Source organism: Cricetulus griseus (genome assembly GCF_003668045.3).
Source record: "Cricetulus griseus strain 17A/GY chromosome 1 unlocalized genomic scaffold, alternate assembly CriGri-PICRH-1.0 chr1_0, whole genome shotgun sequence".
NCBI lineage: Eukaryota > Metazoa > Chordata > Mammalia > Rodentia > Cricetidae > Cricetulus > Cricetulus griseus.
In genome coordinates, this window is record NW_023276806.1 from 243,477,922 (window position 1) to 243,498,017 (window position 20,096).

General features: G+C 42.4%; 1 protein-coding gene across 15 annotated transcripts in view; it reads left to right on the forward strand.

The window, feature by feature from the left end:
• Window positions 1-20,096, forward strand: part of Marchf1 (membrane associated ring-CH-type finger 1) — a 630,089-nt gene that overhangs the window by 604,110 nt on the left and 5,883 nt on the right. For 13 of the 15 annotated variants that reach the window (XM_035450825.1, XM_035450824.1, XM_035450822.1 and 10 more), the window contains one exon: window positions 15,057-15,204. In XM_035450825.1, coding sequence (XP_035306716.1) covers window positions 15,057-15,204 — 148 coding nt within the window. The remainder of the gene's footprint in view (window positions 1-15,056; window positions 15,205-20,096) is intronic. The other 2 variants (XM_035450836.1, XM_027388916.2) reach the window with 1 other exon arrangement.

Genomic DNA, 20,096 nt, shown 5'->3' on the forward strand with positions numbered 1-20,096 from the left:
CATGTTCCAGGACAGACTCCAAAACTACACTGACAAACTCTGTCTCAAAAAAATGAAAAACAAATAATGCAAAGATAATAAAATTGCAAGGTACACGTTGAGAAAAATATTGCTAAATTATACTTCTTATAAAAATCTTGTATCTCTTTCATGAAGAGATCTGAATATTTACAGCTCAATTAGTAAGTATTGGTGAGAAAGTTTAATAGACATATCACCAAAAACTCAATCATATAGAATGATGTCTGTATCATTAGTCTCCTGATGTGGCACATTCAAACAATAACCGCCACTATATGCCTAATGCACTGAAAGGACTAATTATTCAGGTCCTGAGGAAAAACTGAAGCTGTAACCCTTGAGGCTGCTCACAGAGATATACTTGCCTCAGCCTCCCGGGTGCTGGGATTGAAGGTGTGTGCCATCACCACCTGGCATGCAGTAACTTTTAAAGAGATGATATTTTGGGCAAGTCTGATGCATCAATTAGGTGTTTTAAGCACTGTTTTTATTTTGAGACAGAATCTTGCATGTGGGCACACATATGTCAATGTATGACCATGAATGTGACAATATAAAATGTTATAAGCACTTTGGAAAATAATTTGACATTTTTCATATACACACCTTTCATATAATCAAACCATTACACTTGAAGTCATTTATCCAACAGAAATGACAAAAACTTAGCCATGAATGCTCACAGAAGCCAGGGTCCAAATAGGGTGGGACAGAAATGCTGAAAAAATGAATGAATTAAAATGTTGTGGCAACCCTCCTTACTGGAAGACTGTAATACCATAGCAATGGTTGAATATTGATAGGCGGTATAACAAGAATAAGCTTAAAAGCATTCTGTTGAGTGAAAGAAGCCAGAAAAAGAATGTGGGCTACACCATTCTATTTCCATGGCAGAACACAGTGTTGGGGGCTGAACCTGTTGGCATATGCTTCTGAGGCAGGAGATCACTCTACTGTGAGGTGCGATCTCAAAAATAAGTAAAAGTATCAAGAGAGGTTACAAGAGGGAAATAGTAAGTAAATCTTTAGCTCACAGACATGCCCATGGGTTCAGTGTATCCAGGATAGCTGTAACACAGACAACATGAAAATCATAGGTGAATTTAAAATATCATGGGGTTTCTGTCTTTGAGAACTCTTTTGTGTTCTTCTCAGGTATGAAGTTTGTAGATGGCATCATGTCAAATGTTAAAAGATTAGACAAGTCTACAAAAAGTGACCTATAGTGTAGTTTGCCAGGTTGTGGTAATGGTTTCATGAACCAAACAGGTTTAAACAGGTCAGAACTATAAACTTTTACAGTTCAAACTTGTTCAGTGCATGTGGGGATTGTATCTTGATAAAGCTACTGCTGTTATCTAAGCAGGAAGCAGGGGTGGGTAGCTCCCAGTGTTCATTTCTTGCTTCTCCTTTCTAAGAACAGAGAATGTATCCACAGTCTTCCCCTAGATAGCCAAGGTTGGCCCCTGTATGTGCAAAGCCCGTGGATCCTCATAAAAGGAATTGTCATTCTGACCATGCAGACAGCTCCTTTCAGAAGTGTGCTAGCATGGAAGGAAACTCCCCTGTTGGACAACCAATGGGTGAGCCTCCATTCCTAAGCTCTGATGGGGTGAGGAACAGTATGCATGAGACACAGCATGGATAAGTCTTAAGAAAAGGACAGGGCCTTTCAGAGGGGACTCAGGCCCCATGTTGCTCCTGGCATTATCTTACTTTTAATTTTTATTAACTTCTTAATTAGCATAGAAAGTACTGAGGTTCACTATGATATTTCTGTGCATGTATATTGCTGCACCTTGTACACACTCTCCTCACTTTATTTCCTTCTCCTTGCCTTGCTGGTCCCATTTCTGCCAGTTGTACCCACCCATCATGATCTCTTATCACATACATACATGTGTGCTTTAAATGTGGATTCTGTATATGAAAGAAATGCATATTCATCTGTCCTCCCTTTCCATTGCTTCTCTTGTTCCTGTTTGTCCTCCCTTGGTCATCTTTTCAACACTGTCACAGGGTGGCTCTTTGCTGATCTGTTCTCCAACTGCTTCCTCAGCAATTGTTCTCTGTGAGGGTATGTCCTTCTTATCACCACCCCTCTTACCACCATGGATGTGCTGTTCTCTCCTGCCTTTCTCTGTCCTCTTAGGACAGAGAACACCCTCAAAGGGGTAGTCTTTTTACTTCCTGAATCATCAGCAACTTCCCCCATCCCCACCCATCCTTCAAGTGCTAAGAAAACAACAAAGAGACACAGAATTATAATTACATTTTTAAAAGTTTGAATGCTTACGTTCCAGCATATTTGAATGTAAGCACATAAAGAAGAAAATTGCAGATGAAATTATGGATAATCTTATCTGCTTTACAGTTCTATATTTTATAAATTATCTCGTGATAAATAGGCAGTTGATAAGCATGATAACTTGTGAAAAAAATATGAAAGACATAGAAGCAAATTTCCATGTTGGAAGAAAAGGCACTACCAACAAAGACAAGCAAAAATAAATGGAAAAGTATTGTTTGGTCAGTAGTTACAGGACATGATTTATTTGGACTGTACAGGGACCTTTAAGAAGAAAGGAAGTAAGAAGGCTTGAAGCAGTTATAAATATGCACTTAGTCTGAAGACAGGAAGTTAGGGGAGTTTACCCATAAAGAGTATCAGTGTTCTCCAAAGCAGAAGTCTTCTTTGAATGACTTCTTTCTGTCACATCAGAACAGTGGTCATCTCCTCTGGAATACTGAAGGGGCTAGAAGCTGCTCCCTTTCTCTGTCTTGCATCCACATGGCTGCAAAAACAGCCTTTTGTTAATCCTGAGAGCCCATGATCTTTGTGACTGGAGATTTAGTGGGTAGAACCCATTTGATCACGATGACCTGGGACTTTCCCATCTCTGGTCTGCCTCCTTCGAGTGCCAGAAGCTTATCTTCTCTTTCTGGAAACACCATCTATTTCTCCCTACCCACTATCAAGTCCACATCAACCCTAAACTCCCTCCTGTTTGACTCAGACTAAGTAACAAGGGTCTTGACCACCTGGCCACTTGGATCTCTTCCTATGACCTTTCCCCTGATGCACATACTCAGCCAAACCTCTGTCCCTCACAATACTACATAGTTTCGGATAATCTAAACCTCCCTGCCCCCTCCCCTTGTATCACAGTCAATCAGAAGGTATTTTTTATCCTCTATAGGGAGGAGATACCTCCATGGAAACATTAGAGAGGCCTGCTCCATTTTCAATTTGGTAGCAATGTTGCCTCTTTGGTGTTGTTGTGAGTTTTATTGGTTATCTTTTTAAAATTCTTTATTTTGTGTATATTTGTGTACTTGTACACATGCACACACATGTGCCATAGCACACATAGGGAGGTCAGAAAATCAGTTCTCTTCTTCTCCCATGTGGGATCCTGACATTGAACTCCAGTCATCCAGCTTAGCCGAAGGTGTCCTTCTCCACTGAGCCATCTCACTGGCCCTGAGAGGTTGTTTTTGTGAGGCAGGGTCTCACTCTGTAACCCAGGTTGGTCTAGAATTCACACACAGTCCAAGATGGCCTCAAATTTGAGGCTGTCTTCCTGCTCCAGTTTCCTAAATGCTGGAATTAAACACGAGAACCACCACATACATGCAACTTTTGGGGGGTTATCTGTTGTTTTGTTGTTGTTGTTTTCTTCTAATTAGAATACATTATGAGATCAATGTCAGACAATTTAGTCATTTCTTCTACCGGAATGGGATCTAGCGATGCCAAGGAAATTAACAGTTAGTTCTTTAGTAGAGACAATAGTTCATTATCTATTCTGTTTATTACTCAACAATAAGCCCCAATCATAGATAACTAGGAATGAAGGATGTAGACAAGGAAGCAAGGCCTCCATATTTTTGTAAGATTTCTAATAGGAAGTGGCAGATCTAACAGACTACTAAATAAGTACTTTAAAATAAGAGCTCCTGGGGGAAGTATTTCTTCTCCTTTCACCCTCCCTGCTGGACTAAACCCAGGGCCTTGGGCTTGCAGGCCAGTGCCCAAATACTGAGCAACATCCCAGCCCACAGGATCTCTTCCTATTCTTAACCATTAGGCAGAAAACACGCATGCCGTACAAAATGTGAGTATTGCCAGGTCTCAGGCAATTCCTCCCAGAGCATGTAAGCCTCAGGGGCCGTTACAAGAATCAGAGTCTCTGAGCACAGGTCTCTAAGGCCCAGCGAAATCACCCTGGCATCTAAACACCTGAATTACATCCTGAGACCCCTGGGGCTGTCCCTATTCCAAACCATTTCTCCCTGAAGACATTGGTCATGCCAGAGTAAGATGGAACAGAGTTCCCCTTCAGATGATGCCAATATTGGCACGAATACGACTGTTCCCATATGTGAGTGAGCATTTCCCACTTTTCCCCCACTTAAATAGTCACTCTTCCAACCATTTCCAACAAATTGAGCAACTTAAGAAGAAAAGTTTGTTTTGGTTCATAAGTTGAAAATATAAGGAAGGTGATAGAGAAACCATGGTGACAGGGAAGGTATGGTGACAGAGAAGGCATGGTGACAGGAGCATGGGACAGGCAGCCATATTGCATTCTTAGTCAAAATTCAAAGAACAATTAATTTTTAAATTGAAATTAATTATTATTATTATTTGTGTGTGCATTCATGAGCATGTGTGTGTGTGCCGTGACAACTTTATCAAATTGATTCTCTCCTTTAACCTCCAAGGACTGAACACAGATAATCAGTTCTGTTCAGCAAAGGCTGTGCACTCAGCCATCTTACCAGTCCCATTCTCTCCTTTGTATTCAGTCTAAGACCTCAGCCTATGAAATGGTTCCAGTAACATTCAGGGTGAGCATTTCCACTGCACTTCACTCCCTCACAGACATGCCCACTAGTCTGTCTTTTTGGTGACTCTATATTTTGCCAAGTCAAAATATTATTAACCATCACTCCCACTACCAAGTAAGCTGAGAATCGGTCCTGAGATATGGAACCCATTGTACTCACGGCAAATGAAGACAGCTGCCCAGCTGTGGCCACAAAGACACCCTGTGTTTTCCAAGCACATCAAATCTCTGAACCAGAAGCCCAGCCCAATGCTTCCTTACTTTTTGAAGTTCATATTTATATTAGCTAATGGTAGCACTGTTTAAAGCAAAAGCTTTTAACATGGAACAAGTGTCAGTTCTCTCTGAGAGAACTCATGAAAGCTAGGGTCAGTCCCCAGGAAAAATAAACACAATATTTTGCATGCAATTTTTAAAAGGAAATTATACACTCTTAGAAACACCAGTGGTTTCTGAAAGAAACAAAGAAAGGAAGAAAGAACAAAGAATGAAAGAGATAGATACATAGATATGTAGCTATATACATAGATAGGTAGGTAGGTAGATAGATAGATAGATAGATAGAAAAAAAGAAAGAATAAAGAATTATCCTCAGGCTCAGAAGGAAGTTCTATGGCTGTGTGTCTCATAATGGCAGTAACAGGTTCTAATAGGATGCTCAGGCATCATGGCCCAGGTCCAGTGGCTCAGCTCATGAAGACACTTGTTACCAAGCCTGACAACCTGAATTTGATCCCTAGAATCCTAGAGAGAGACAGAAGACTCCCATTGATTCCTCTAACTTCCACACATGTCCTTCACCCTCAACTTCTACATATATACACATAGATAAAGAATAAAAGTTGGGCGTTGGTGGCACACAACTTTGATCCCAGCACTCAGGAGGCAGAGGCAGGTGGATCTCTGAGTTCAAGGCCAGCCTGGTCTACAAAGTGAGTTCCAGGACAGCTAGAGCTGTTACACAGAAAAACCCTATCTTGAAAAACAAAAGCAAAAGCAAAAAGAATAGAGACTACAATGTCAATTTTTTAAAAGCCATGCATTATAACAAAATACTTTTAAAACTGATTTTAGATATGTTTACAGAGACACCATTTAAAAGTGTAACTAGATTGAAAGCCTGAATAAATGAGCTATAGATTAAAACTGATCTTGCTTCCCTTTAAGATGAAATACAGTATAAATGTTTCAGATTTGTTTCAAAATCCAGTGGTTAAAAGACTCAGTAAAAAAAATATTCAACTCTAATTGAATTTTCTGTACAATACTGACATGTGACAGTAGCATTGAGCCAGGACAGAATAGGAAGGTAAGAATGTTTTTGATCCAAGAAAACAGGCAGAGACAAAGGACTGTCCACAGAATTGAGCCTACTGTGGGTGTATGCAATGGAGTTCCAAGGAGAAACTTTTCTCTCTTTGCTGCCACCTAAAGGAATATTCTAGAATGGTAATTTCCAATACAATGAAATGCACAATTGTAAAAGCTACATAAGCGCTTATAAAATCAAAGCCTATTATCTCTTATTGATGTGCAATTACACACATTTTAATCTAATAAACACTCCAAATTCCACAGCTGCCACGCTTATCAGTAATCTTTCCCAACACCTAGAACAGCACCCTGCAAAATACGGCACTATTTTCATTAGCTCCTTAATGAAAAAACTCTGTCACCCCAGTTTCCTGTTCTGGACATTGATTTCCTCTTCTAGAAAATGAGCGATTAAAAGTGAACAATTTAACGTATCTTTTCAGTCAGTCCAGGAGGCAGGCGGATCTCTCTAAATCTAAGGCCAGCCTGGTCTACACAGTGAGTTTCAGGACAGCCAGGCCTACGTAGAAAGACTCTGTCTCAAAACAACAATAGTAATAACAAATTAATGACAAACAGATCAGATGATATCAGATGATAGATAGATAGATGATACATATATACATACATACATACATACATACACACACAGATACATAGACAGATAATGTCTTTCTCACCAGGCCTGGAAGTACACACCTTTAATCCCATTACTGGGAATGTAGGATTATGTCAAATTTGAGTCAAATTATGTCAAAATGGTCACATTGACAGCTTCAGGCCAGCCAAAGCAATATCCAAAGACGCTGCCCAGAGAAACAGTCTCTCCTCTAATATTCCCAGTCTCTGTGAGTCTACTTGGTAAATGGAAACTCTCTCCATACAAGGCTATGATCATTGAGTGAAGGGAGAGTGACCTGGCCTGAAGACCCCACATGTGCTGTGGAGAATCACGAAGCAAGAGGAAAGGAAAAGACACACATAGCAGAAATCAGCAGCAGAGATGGGCTTCCTGGTCAGGTGACACCTGGCTGTGTCATTCCCAGGCTCCTTAAATCTACTGCGATGAGGAACTGTGCCATGTTAGAAATGCAGCACAGTTTCTTTTGTGTGCCCTACACAGCCGCTGTGTAATTAAGCTTCCCCATGAACATTGCAGCATAGATCTGCTGGGGCATTCACACGCCAGGAGCAGCAATACTGACTTCTAAAGTAAGTGATTTGGTATTTCTCCCAAGAAGCTTGGGAGAAAGCAGAATAACCAATATTTTTAAAAGAAACTTCTTTAATCTGTTAATTTGACATTTAACTAATTTGTATTTTTAACATGATAATAGCAACTCTGATACAGGTGGAGTTGAGACAAACATGAAAAAGGAGGGAAAATGGGATCAGTAATACAAAACTGCTACTATATATTACATTATCCCTCTAAAATATTTCCCTAAACACTTCCTTGCTTTGGAAAGTAACTCTCAGCCCTTTCCCTACATGAATCATTTGCATTCAAACTAATAATACAGATTCCTAGGTTCCTACCCTGAGCCAGGAATCCATGATGCAGCCTAGGAATTTGCCCAACAGGTCCATGCAGGTGTGTCTGAGTAGCATACATTATCATCCCCTCGAGATAGATTAATGAAAAACAAATTTTCCCTTTCCCTTTTGAGCTTGCAATCATCCCATGGTAGCACTATGCCCTCTAGTGGAAAGTCTTGCTGTTCCAATTCCCTACACGCAAATTAGAAAGTCATTGCTCAAAAACACCTACCACCAAAACAATGAAGAGATGAGGGAAAAGGTATAAGAAAAACCACCTTGATAATCTAGCTTATTTTAGAGTGGCCCATATATATATTATGTTATTTGTCCCAGATTAAATAAAGCTCTTTGTTGGTGTCTGCCTCACCCCAGATTTTGGAGTCTCAGTCAAATTGGCTCCAGTGGCTCTCCAAAGTGTGACTGTGAATGTGTCTGACCTGTGCTTGCTCTTAACTGCAGGACTCCTGTTCCTTTTCCAGCTCCTTCTATGCTCCCCTTTCTCTCCCCCTTTCTCTGCCCCCCTTTCTCTGACTCCCTTTCTCACTCTCTAGCCTCTAAGTTCGTTTGGTCCCAGACTCTGCCATTGTCTTTGCTTTCAGATGGTTTCTCGTCAGCAAGTTGACACTCTCTGCATCATCAGAGTACACCATGTGTGTGACAGCTCCATTAAGTTAGACTTCCTAGTTCCGGGTGCCAACTCAACCACCCTATCCAGTCAGCACCTGCTCCCTACTCTTGCTTTAGCTAATCACACCTTGTCCTGAATCTTAAAAAATGGTGTTGCAGTGACAAGTTGCATTTGGCTGCTTTGCTTCTCTGTTCCTGGTGCAGAGACATCACAAATGCTCTAACAGTAGCACTTCTTAGTAAAACACTCTCTTGAGGCTTCAAATGTTTTAGGAAATTTAGTATCCAGAGGACTCTCTAAAGCACCGACTCCAGTTGGACTTGAGACTACAGAGTAGACATTATAATAATGGAAATATTCATGGGATCCCTTTGATTGCTGGTTGATTGGTTGGTTTCTTGAAACAGGGATTCTCTATGTAACATCTCTGGCTGTCCTGGAACTCACTTTATAGACCAGTTTGGCCTTGAAAGAACTCACAGAGATCTACCTGCCTCTGTCCCCTGAGTGCTGGGAGTAAAGGCCTTCACCGCCACCACCTGGCCTCATCAGGTACTTTTCAGGTTTCACATTTGTTAAATAACTTACCAATGCCCGCTAGTTTGTCAGCACTTTAGGGCAGACAGTTCCTGTCAGCACTTTAGATATGAGGAAATGAAAGGACAGAGAATTCCAAGTGCTAAAATTGTTAGCTTCAACCAGCTTACAGTAAGGAAGGTGTGCTGAATGGTTTTGTGGCCTCTGGGGTGTTGGTGTGGTTTTATATCATAGTCAAACATGGCATCATTGGCTATTATGTTTGAAGACTGGTTTTAACATCTGATTTTATTTGAGTTCTTATTTGAATGTTCTTGGAGCACAGGTAATAAGACTGCTATCTGAATAAAACACTAGCTGTTAAATAGAAAAAGAAAAGGCAGTCCTTAGTGGTAGAGCTGGAATTTGACCCCAGAAACTTCCATCTTAATAAGTATCCCTTATAACAGAGGACTGCCCTGCAGGTGTGTGTGACAAATTCAGCAAGGCCTGTGAGTGTGCACAGGGACAGGGGCATGGCTTCCTCCACATGGCTCTATCACCTGGCTGTGTTAGTTACTTGCCTTACTGTTGTGACAACTAATGTTAGGTTTTATTTGGGATCGCAGTTCTAGGAGACACAGTCCATTGTGGCAGCAGCAGAGGTGGACAGAGCAGGACGTGGCTGGTTACATGGTGTCCACATCCAAGAAACCGAATGCCTGTGCTCAGTCTCTCTCTCTCTCTCTCTCTCTCTCTCTCTCTCTCTCTCTCTCTCTCTCTCTCTCTCTCTGTGTGTGTGTGTGTGTGTGTGTCTGTCTGTCTGTCTGTCTGTCTGTCTGTCTTGTCCGGTCCGGAACTCTGCCCATATTCAGAGTAGATCTTCCCACATCAATTAACAGAATCTAAATAATCTCTCACAGATGTGCCTGGAGATGTGTTTCTATGGTGGCTTCAAATCCTATCAAGCTGACAATCCAGATTAATCACCATAACAACTAACACTGAAAACACCTTGTTATTATAACAGCCTCCCAGAACAGAGAACATCCACTGTTACCCCTTGTCTTGTTCATAGAATGCCTATCACTCAGGAGTTCAAAGTACAAAAGGGGTCTCAATTTGAGATTCTCAACTAATTTCCTTTATAATAAAATAAGCTGACATTGTTAGTAAGGCAGCTAACTGCCTGCAGTATTATCTTCACTTCAACCAGATATCCATAACAACTTCCTCCAATTCTAGACTAACCCATGTACAAACTCCTCAAATGGCAACACAATATTTCTATTTTGATTGGATATTTCACAGACCTCTCTGGATATGTGGACTATCTCTTCCTGTTTCCACTTAAAATTACTTTGGATGTGTTTCCTTGCAATTCTATGATATGAAACCCATTCCTCCTGTCCCTATTATCAAGAGAAACAGAGGAATCACACACACACACACACACACACACACACACACACACACACACACACACACAATCCCTTCACTATGGGCTATATACAGAGGTGCCAAACAACTATCAACATTCACAGATAAAACATGTGAGAGTTTAGTTATCAGTAACAGGACCAGGGAATCCATGTGGATAGTTACGTGGAGCTCTGTTAAAGGAAGGTTCACATCAGGCATACTTTCTGACTTGTCTGTGACTCAGTAACCTCAACCAACTGCTGTGTCTCAGGCTGGCTTTCCTGTACCCTTGTATCTATCAAGTTTTGAGGAATTCCACTCAAGGTCTGGAAAGGTTAACTTTCTCTCTTGGTGTTCTTACACGATTGGCTACAGGTGTAACTTCTTATCTCCAGTTATTCCTCACAAATGTTCAGAAGCTATGATTTTCAAGCCATGGTACTTGAAACTGTTAACTAACACAATTCTATTGTAATAACTTTTCCTGTCACTTTGATGTTAATTTGGAAAGTAAAACTAAAATCGCAATGAAACTGCTTGTTTCGGTAAGTAATGAACTGACTCCCAATTGTTTTATTCTAAACAAATTCACTGGTTATATGATTTCCTTTTGCTCAACATAATATATTTTCATTACAGACAGTACTCTTGCTGATTCAGTCACCTTCCCTTAACTGGTAACTAGTTTGTGATAGGGAGTGACAAATACTGTTTCTACACTCCAGCAAGACACTCTACTAGTCTACAAAAGATCTTCATTAGGCAGGAGGTTATCAAATTTTCAGCGGTGTCACAATAACCAGAGAGTTTGCTAATACCAAGATCACAGGCCTGCAGGATGGCTCATTGGGTAGAGGTTCTTGCTGCCAAGTATGGGTACCTGCATTTGACTCTGAGAACTCACTTGATCCAAAGATAGAGCTGTCCTGTGACCGCCACAGCCATCCTGTGGCATGTGTGCACACTCAGTCACTAAATAAATCACTGAAAGAACTCAGGTTACTGGAGCCCTGCTGCCAAAATTTCCAATTTGGTGAGTGTGAGGTGCAGGTCCCAGACACTGGATTACTAACCAGCTCCCCTGCTTGCCTGGCTGGTACTGGTACTCTTCAGAACTACTGCTCTAGAATGGAACCTTGAAAAGCATCTCTAATGTGTCATGCCACAGAACCTTTGAACGGTGTGCACAGACCCTCACATAATGTATTGTGCTAAGGTGCCTGCAGAGCACAAAGGGTTTCAGACCTGATGCATGGAGCCAACGCCACAGTAATAAGACAAGAGGACTCAGAAATTTTTAAATCATTAAAATGCAGCTTTGCAAATGAAATTACAGCAACATTCTAAAGAGACAGCTGGAAACTCCTGGTCCTGACTGTACAAAAACACAGAACTACTGAGGACCAATGGGTACTGGTGCCACCAGGAGCATCATTTGAACTACCAGAGGACACATCCCCTAGAAGTTCTGGGTTATGTTAGAAATCTGGGAAATACATAGGGGAACAAAGAAAGGAAGGAAGGAAGGAAGGAGGAGGGAGGGAGGAGGGAGGGAGGGAGGGAGGGAGGGAGGGAGGGAGGGAGGGAGGGAGGGAGGGAAGGAGGGAGGGAGGGAGGGAAGGAGGGAGAGGTGTTTGGGGGTCTCAGCAAGTGAGTAAAGGCCAAAGATGATGGAAACAGCAAGTACCAAAGACTGCGGGATGCAAAGCCTGAAAGGAATGTCCAAGGCCAGCTATGGAAGAGAAGCTAACACTTTGTGAAGCTTGTTTGGTCAACTTTTGTTGATGTGTTTCACGGTATGGAGGAAAACTTGACCGGTCTGACAGGAAGTGAGAAAGTGGGAGATATGGGGAAGGAGCCAGGCATGATGAGGGCATCTTCTTGTAAGACCAGCACTCCAAAGACTGAGGCAGGAGAACTGTGAATTTAAGGCTAGCCTGGGCTCCTGGTGACACCCCATCTAAGACACCTACCAGTGGGGCTGGGTGATATGCAGGTCTGGCAGATGACCTGGAGCTGGTGATGGGGAAAGTTCTGAAAACTGGTCAAGCCTCTGCAACAGATGTACCAAATGTCACCAGGCACTTCTGGGAGTGTGAGCACAAGCCACACATTGCTTTATGCATTGGGTGAGAGAGACGAATGCAATGTGAATTTTTTGTGTTTCACTTTATTTTCACCGCGTCTTTACGAACCAAGCTTGCTACTAACTCACTTTCAGTATTGCAAATATTAAATTACAACACTTGTTGCATCCCCTTCACCTATTTGCCACTATGAACACTTGAAAACTTTGTTGAAAAGTTTGCACACCGTCTGCACGGACACGGACAATTCTTCCTTGATTTCTGGAAGACCCTGTGGAGAGTACCACAACCAATAATGTCTTCATACGGCAGAGGGCGCTGTGGCCCTGCATCTACATTGTGGTGAATTTCTCATTGGTCCTGCGAGGGAGCATTTGTAACGTGGAAAAGGTTGAAGGCCCTCTTACACTTTCTCTATGAATGTCACTTCTAATTTCACTAACGAGCTATGGCCTCTGAGCTCTTGTTGTCTGACATTGGAATCATTACGTATGATCTGTTCCTATCCCATCACTCCGGGTATTGTTTTAGACCCCGCCCTGATTTTAGGCAATGTACTTCATTTCATAAGGTTGCTTCTTAGATATAGGTTCCAGTTTTTGAAAAAGAGATTTATTCATCTGTATCTGCATATATCTGTGTGCCTTCCTACCCTGGGAAGCCAGAGAGCATTATATCACCTTGAACTGAAGTCACTGATGTGAACAAGTCAACGCAGGTGCCCAGAACTGAGCCCTAGGCATGGCCAGCAAGTACTCTTTACCACTGAGCCAACTCTCCAGCCTCAGAAGCCCCAATTCTTAAGATTTTTTTTTAAAAGCTATTTTCTGATTGAGGGGTGGACTGACACTCTCTCTCTCTCTCTCTCTCTCTCTCTCTCTCTCTCTCTCTCTCTGTGTGTGTGTGTGTGTGTGTGTTTACTAAGTGTTTACTAAAGTTAATCTCCTGCATTAGAATACAGAACATCCCTGTACACAAATAATTCTTTTTATGTGTGTGATCTTGCAATTTTTTGATACAAGGGTTATTTGAGAAATATTTATCAAATGCTATTTGCAGATGGTAATATTCTTTGATTTATACATTATTCCAACTAACTTTACAGAAATATCAAAGCCAGGACAAGATCTTAAAATCAGTCTTTCTCAGAAATGATACAGAGTTTTGCTAAAATCCAGTGCTCAGATATATTCGACCCCATATTGATCAATTCCCATGATATCTGTGGAGCAGAGTCTGCTTACTGGCAGTCATGTTAATAATGCTCCCTCCTCCATTGTTACACTTGACTAACACATAAGATAACTTCATAAAACAAGCCAGTCACACAGAAGTGTGAGCTGTTTCTTGGCTCTCGTAAGTCCTATAAGGACAGCTCCATGACAGTGACCAGTCGAAAAGGAGGGACAGTGTTTGTAAATAAGAGCTCTTCTATAACACATTTAGAAAGATCTCAGGAGCACTGGCTTTTATTGTGCTTTCCTACAAACTGAATTCCAAGGTCTCAGCGCTCAAACTGGAAGGGAGTTAGGAATTACCTAGTGACCTGGGAAATGATGCTTTGGGGGATGTGGCTTTCTCTTCCTTGGCTGGAACAAGATGCTTCAAAGGCTACCTGCTGCTAGCTTGGCCTGAGAGATTCCTTTGCTTCCCTGAGGTTGCAGGATGATTGTGGATATTCTTTCTGGGTCATGATGATCTTGACAGCCAGAGAGCAAAGAGAAAATAACTAATACAAGGATCAAAAAGGCAATTCCTGAATTCATGAGGAAACATTTTGATGTCCAGGTAGTTAGCCTGGTAATGCTGACAAAAGTTACGTATACCTTGACCAAGAAGGTTGGAAATGCAAACTTCATCAGGGATCACAACAGACCTGCTAGAACTAGCCTGTTAATAGCAGGGCCAAGTGAAGAATGGCCCCTGTCCACAGCCTGGATCTCTGCTCTCACCCCCACATACCTGGATTCCTATTCCCAAGCCTGGATCCCTGTCCCAAGTCTGGATCCCTGCCCTACAGGCTACTACAAACTGTTCTCCTGAGCAGGAGATATGCAGGGTCCACACAAAGTAAACAAAGCCAGCCACACCTCCAGCTGATGGCAGATCCTGGACCTTGTACCATGTTATATGTCCTTCCTGCTTTTAATTGATTGCACACTGAATCCTGCATGTTGCTAGGACAGAAAGAAGAGGTGTTTTCATCCACCACTCCCCACTGCATTGCTGTTTTATTTTGTGACAGGGTTTCTCTCTGAACCTGGAACTCACCAGTTCCAGGAGTCTCCCTGGCCAGTGGGCAGCAATACTTCTGAATCTACCTTCCCAGCACTGGAATTACAGTCACACACTGCCATGCCAGACTTTTACCAACTGAGTCATCCACATCAGACAGAATTGTGAACCTACCTCATTCCTATTGCAGAATGAGACAGGCTGGCTTCATCCTTTTGGGGATTAGGAAATCATTTTGTACAAACTAAGTTCCATTTCCTTTGTCAGTAATGGTTTCATATCTCCCTGAATGCAGAGGCTTACGTGAATATGGAAGTATGGTGTCAAATTGAAAACATGATGTTTACTTTGCACTGCAGATTCCTGTCTGGAACATTAACTGAAAGCAAAATGGTCTGGTTATAAACATGGTGGTGAGTGGACCTTTTTTGTTTGCAGTGGGAGAAACTCCAGATGACTACAAGTGAAAGAAGGAAAATATTTTGCTCTGTCACGTTCCATGTCATCGCTGTCACCTGTGTGGTGTGGTCTCTGTATGTGTTGATCGATCGGACAGCAGAGGAAATCAAGCAAGGTAACGACAATGGTAAGGACATGGCTCTCCTCCCTTCTCCTCCCCTGGATTCTCATGATGGCATCCAAGGGTAGACAGGGAGCTGTTGCCAGAAGTTTATGTTGCCATCAGGTTTCCATGTGGACACCTGAACAAAGCCTAGTACTTGCAGGCAAAACTTTCCCAATTCTCTCCTTGCTCAACTCTGTCTAAAAAGCATGGACCACTGTTAGGCCCAGACAAAACTTGGGGTGGGAGACCATCACCACTTAAGATTTCCCAGAAGCTCACTCAAGCTCTGTCTGACATGGAAACACAAATTGTTAGAAAAGCAGAGAGTTTCTGGGCTGTGGTGGCCCATGTCTTTAATTCCAGAACCAGAGAGGAAGAGGCAGGCAGATCTCTCCATGTGGGACCAGCCTAGTCTACAAAGCGAGTTTCAGGATAGTCAGGACTACACAGAGAAACAAAGAAAAAGAAAAAGAAAGAAAGAAAGAAAGAAAGAAAGGAGGGAGGAGGGAGGGAGGGAGGAGGGGGAGGGAGGGAGGGAGGGAGGGAGGGAGGGAGGGAGGGAGGGAGGAAGGAAAGAAAGAAGGATGAAGGAAGAAAGAAGAGAGCTTTATTTAGTTCATCCTACCTGTTGCTTCTTTGAAGGCATATGATAACACTGCAATAGACAATGTATACTGGGTAATTTGATGTAGTGGATTGGCACTGTCGTTGAAAATTTAGCCACTCCCAGTTTGTGAATGGTGGTGTCCAGACTACAAAGATAGTCCAAAATACACTCTCATGTTTAAAGCCTTCCCAGGCTTGTCCACATGGGGGCAGCAGTGCACACCAGCATGCCAGGGCTCTGAGCTCCCTGAAGTAAGGATGGACATTGAAGGTTCCTGGCTGCAGGGCTTCTGGTGTGCAAGGTTGTTTAAGGGAAGATGCTCTGGAGACAGCCTCGAAGATCTAGAGTTCTTTTCTAAAAGCAAAAACATAAGAAAAGCCTATATCAACTCTAAACACCAGAAGCATGGGTAGGATGGGATTTCTTAGAATTCATTTATGCAATATTAACGCATTTATATACTGCATCAGTTACAGCAAGCTTCTGTTTTGCCAGATTGTGACTCTCCCCAGAGTTTCTTGCTTCCAAGGTGTCATATTGCATCTGGATAAAATAAATCCTCATTCCCTGCAGGTAGGGCCTTAAAACAGTAATTGCACATAACAAGTTCCAGAAACCCAGTTGTGCCTAAATGGAAAGCAGAGTCCCCATCTAAGACCACCCACTCTCCCCTTAGGAGTAAAGTGTGTTCCTAGCTAGCTAGGGTAGGTGTGATGACTCCTGGCCAGAGACTTCCTACTCTCAGATGGCTAAAGGGAGTCCCTACTGGAGAACCACACATTTCCATGACTAGGCATTCTCCTGACTTGGCCACATTGTGGTGGACAAGAAGCAGGACCTCATCTCACCTATGTTATACCCAGACAAGATTCCCATGGGAAAAAAACTGTATTTAGTCAGCTGTGCTTGTCCGATATCTGAGACACATGAGTTGTGACTGTTTACAGTACAGGGAGATTGATAATCTCAAATGCAGAAGGCAAGAAACCACATCCCTTTCTTTCTTCTGACCCCTTCCTTATGCTACAGTGGTCATCCCTCTATTTTTATACCTTTGGCTGCTATTGATAACCATGCCCCCAATTTTACACCCATCTCATAATATGCTCCAAAGCTTGCCTCTTTTTCCTTCCTGAGACTCAAGCTCAGGGTGTCCACACTATCTCCCACATCCAACATCAGCACCATGAGAAAGGCATCCCTAATAACTGGATCCCCCTCCCTTCTCTGGTCCATCTTTCTTCTCCCTGAAATCAGTCACCAAATCCTATGCATTTTGCCCCATAGCCTTGTACCTTTCCATTTATCTCCTTCAACACTAACAATATTCATGTGAAAACTCTTCTTATACAAAAATGGCCAAGAATCTTTCCTAGACCTTCTCCATTCTCTCCACCTTCAACTCATGTTCATTACCTAGCCCAAAATACAAAACCATGAATCCAAACAAATCCTATCCCCACTTAGTCAATATTGTTAATATGTAACCCTAATTCTTTCTTGGGACTCTGCTGCCCCAAGGACCTAGGTGTCACCAATTAGATCAAACATCTATTTCTAAATCCCTGAGCAAATCTCCCATAATTGCTCAGTTTTTCCTTTATGTAAAATGACTCCAGATTCTCTTGCCAACAAACACACACACACACACACACACACACACACACACACACTCACACTCACACACACACACACACACACACACACACACACACACACACACACACTGACACACACATGTGGGGAGAATAGGAGAAAAAGGGAGAGACTATACTTCCATACACATCCTTGATCTAAGTCTTAGGAAACTCAACTCAAAATAGTCCCAGGACCTGCAGCATTGCCCTCCCCCTAACTCATTAGAAATACACATTCTAGCCTTCTATTCCCCAGACCTCTGCATGTGAAACTGATGTGTATCTCCCAGCAGTACAGGCTTTAAAACTGACAAGTATTTCTTAGGTCTGGGAAAATCTGAGAGGCATCACCCTGCTGCGTGTTACCACAGTCCCTGGCACCTACCTTTGCCGGCCCTCTATTTTCTTTGGATTGCCTGTGGGTTTTCTCTACCACCACAAGCCTGCTGTATCTTCCTGGACAACCAGACTTACCCCTTCTGTGAGTGTGTCCTGCAGCCATGCTGCAACTCTCAAGCCTACCAAAAGACTCACACTCACACTGTTAACATAATTGTTGATTTGTTTGTCTGCCTTGACCTGCTCAAAGTAGGCTCATGACAATGTAGGGAACTGTTATCTTTGATTACCACATCGCTGTCTGGGACCTAGCCAGTGTGCAGAAGTGTGGACCTGAGCTTTCCCACGCTTTTGTCTGTAGAATTTTCTTTGAAATGCTTCTTCCTCATTTCCATGTGGGGCACAGTCTTAGTTATGGTTTCTGTTGCTGTGATGGAACACCATGACCAAAAGCAAGGGTTTATCTCAGCTCACACTTCTGTGTAAGTCCTCACCAAGGGAAGGAAGGACAGGAACTCAAACAGGGCAGGGACTTGAAGGCAGGAGCTGATGCAGAACAGAGGTCATTGAGAGGTGCTTACTGACTTGCTCCTTGTGGCTTGCTCAGCCTGCTTTATTATACAACCCAGGACCACCAGTCCAGGGGTGTGACCACCCACAATGGGCTGGGCTCTCCCAGATTGATAACTAATTAAGAAAATGCCCTAGAGCTGGATCTTAAGGAGGCATTTTCTCAATTGAGGTTCCCTCCTCTCAGATAACTCTAGCTTGAGTCAAGTTGACATAAAACTAGCCCATACAACTGACCCTTTTGTTAACTTGACACACAAACATCACTTTTCAACTATTTCTCATTTCCTTTCTCATTTCTCTCAAAGATGGCATATTAATCTAAATATCACAACATACAACATAAATAACTTTAAAAGGCCCATGATTCTTACAAAGTCAAACACATTAAACGTTCAGTCTCTTTAACAATATCCAATCTCTAAAAAGCCAAGCTGTATCTTAAAACTTTGAAGTCTTTCAGCTGTGGGTTCCTGTAACAATCAAAATTAAGTTGAATGCTTTCTTCAAGAGGGAAGAACCAGGGTACAGTCTCAATCTGAACAAAGCAAAAGCCAAGCCCAACATTGTAAATAAATCAGTGTCCAATGGTTTGGGATTCACTCAAGATCTTCAGGGTCACGATAAGGATCATGAGTCAGTTCTCTTACTCTGCCCTCTGCAGCACAACACAGGTCCACTACTTTAGACCACAAATATCCCTACAGAAGTCAAATTTCCCAGTAGAGACCTTGGTACTGGTGATGTATAGCTCAGGTGGTACAGTGCCTGCCTATCGTTCGTGATGTTGGTGACCATCACCACAAAAACAGGCTCTGATGGCTGCATCCATTATCTTGGCAAGCAGGAAAGTGGCAGGAGCATCAGGAGTTGAGAGTCATTTTTGGCTACAGAGTACACTCAAGGACAGTGCAGGCTATATGAGATTCTAAAAAGAAAACTTGATAATCCAGAGTCGGCTTTCATGTAGAGATTAGATAGTGTTCGTATTATTTCGCTGCCTATCAGGAGCCACAATGAGATCATCTTCATCTTGGTATTCACGGTGGTTAACTGAGGAAGCATGGATTTGTGGATCTGTGTACTTGTGGGACATTTTCCAGGACAAAGAGAGTCACCTGTATTTACAACCCACTTGCATCTGAAACCTTCTCCTCCCTGCACCCCCACAGGCATGGTAGACAGCATGCGGAGGTGCTGGAATTGTCTGAAGCCTTTCTTTTCCCCCCATACCGTGGGGTGATGGCAGTGTCTGTCTGAGCTGTTAGCATCTTAGTCTTCCTCAGGCACTGTGAATGCTGATACTGAATTCACCTTTGAAGTTATTGGAGAAGGACTGCATATTTTAAAAAGCTAGAATATTTTAAATCCATTTTGAAGACCTTCAGAAATGTCTGACAAGGAACAAAGTGTCCTTTCCAACCAGAACTGATGTTGTGTCTAAAGCAGCTAGGATCATATCTTATTATTCAGAGAGCACTTGGCATTGGTGGAAGTTCAAAATAGTTCCCTAGCCACCACATGGTGGCTCACAACCATCTAAAATAAGATCTGGTGCAGTCTTCTGGCACACAGGCAAACATACATGTGGAACACTGTATGGATAATAAATAAATAAAATCTTAATGGGGGGCGGGGAGAACTCCTTAACAACCTCAGTGCATATGGTTGCTCCTTATGTTTAAGGACCGGACCTTTTCATTGACTTTTGGTGGTCTTTTAAGGTATCCCTCTGGTGAAAAGAATTAAAATTGCTAGGA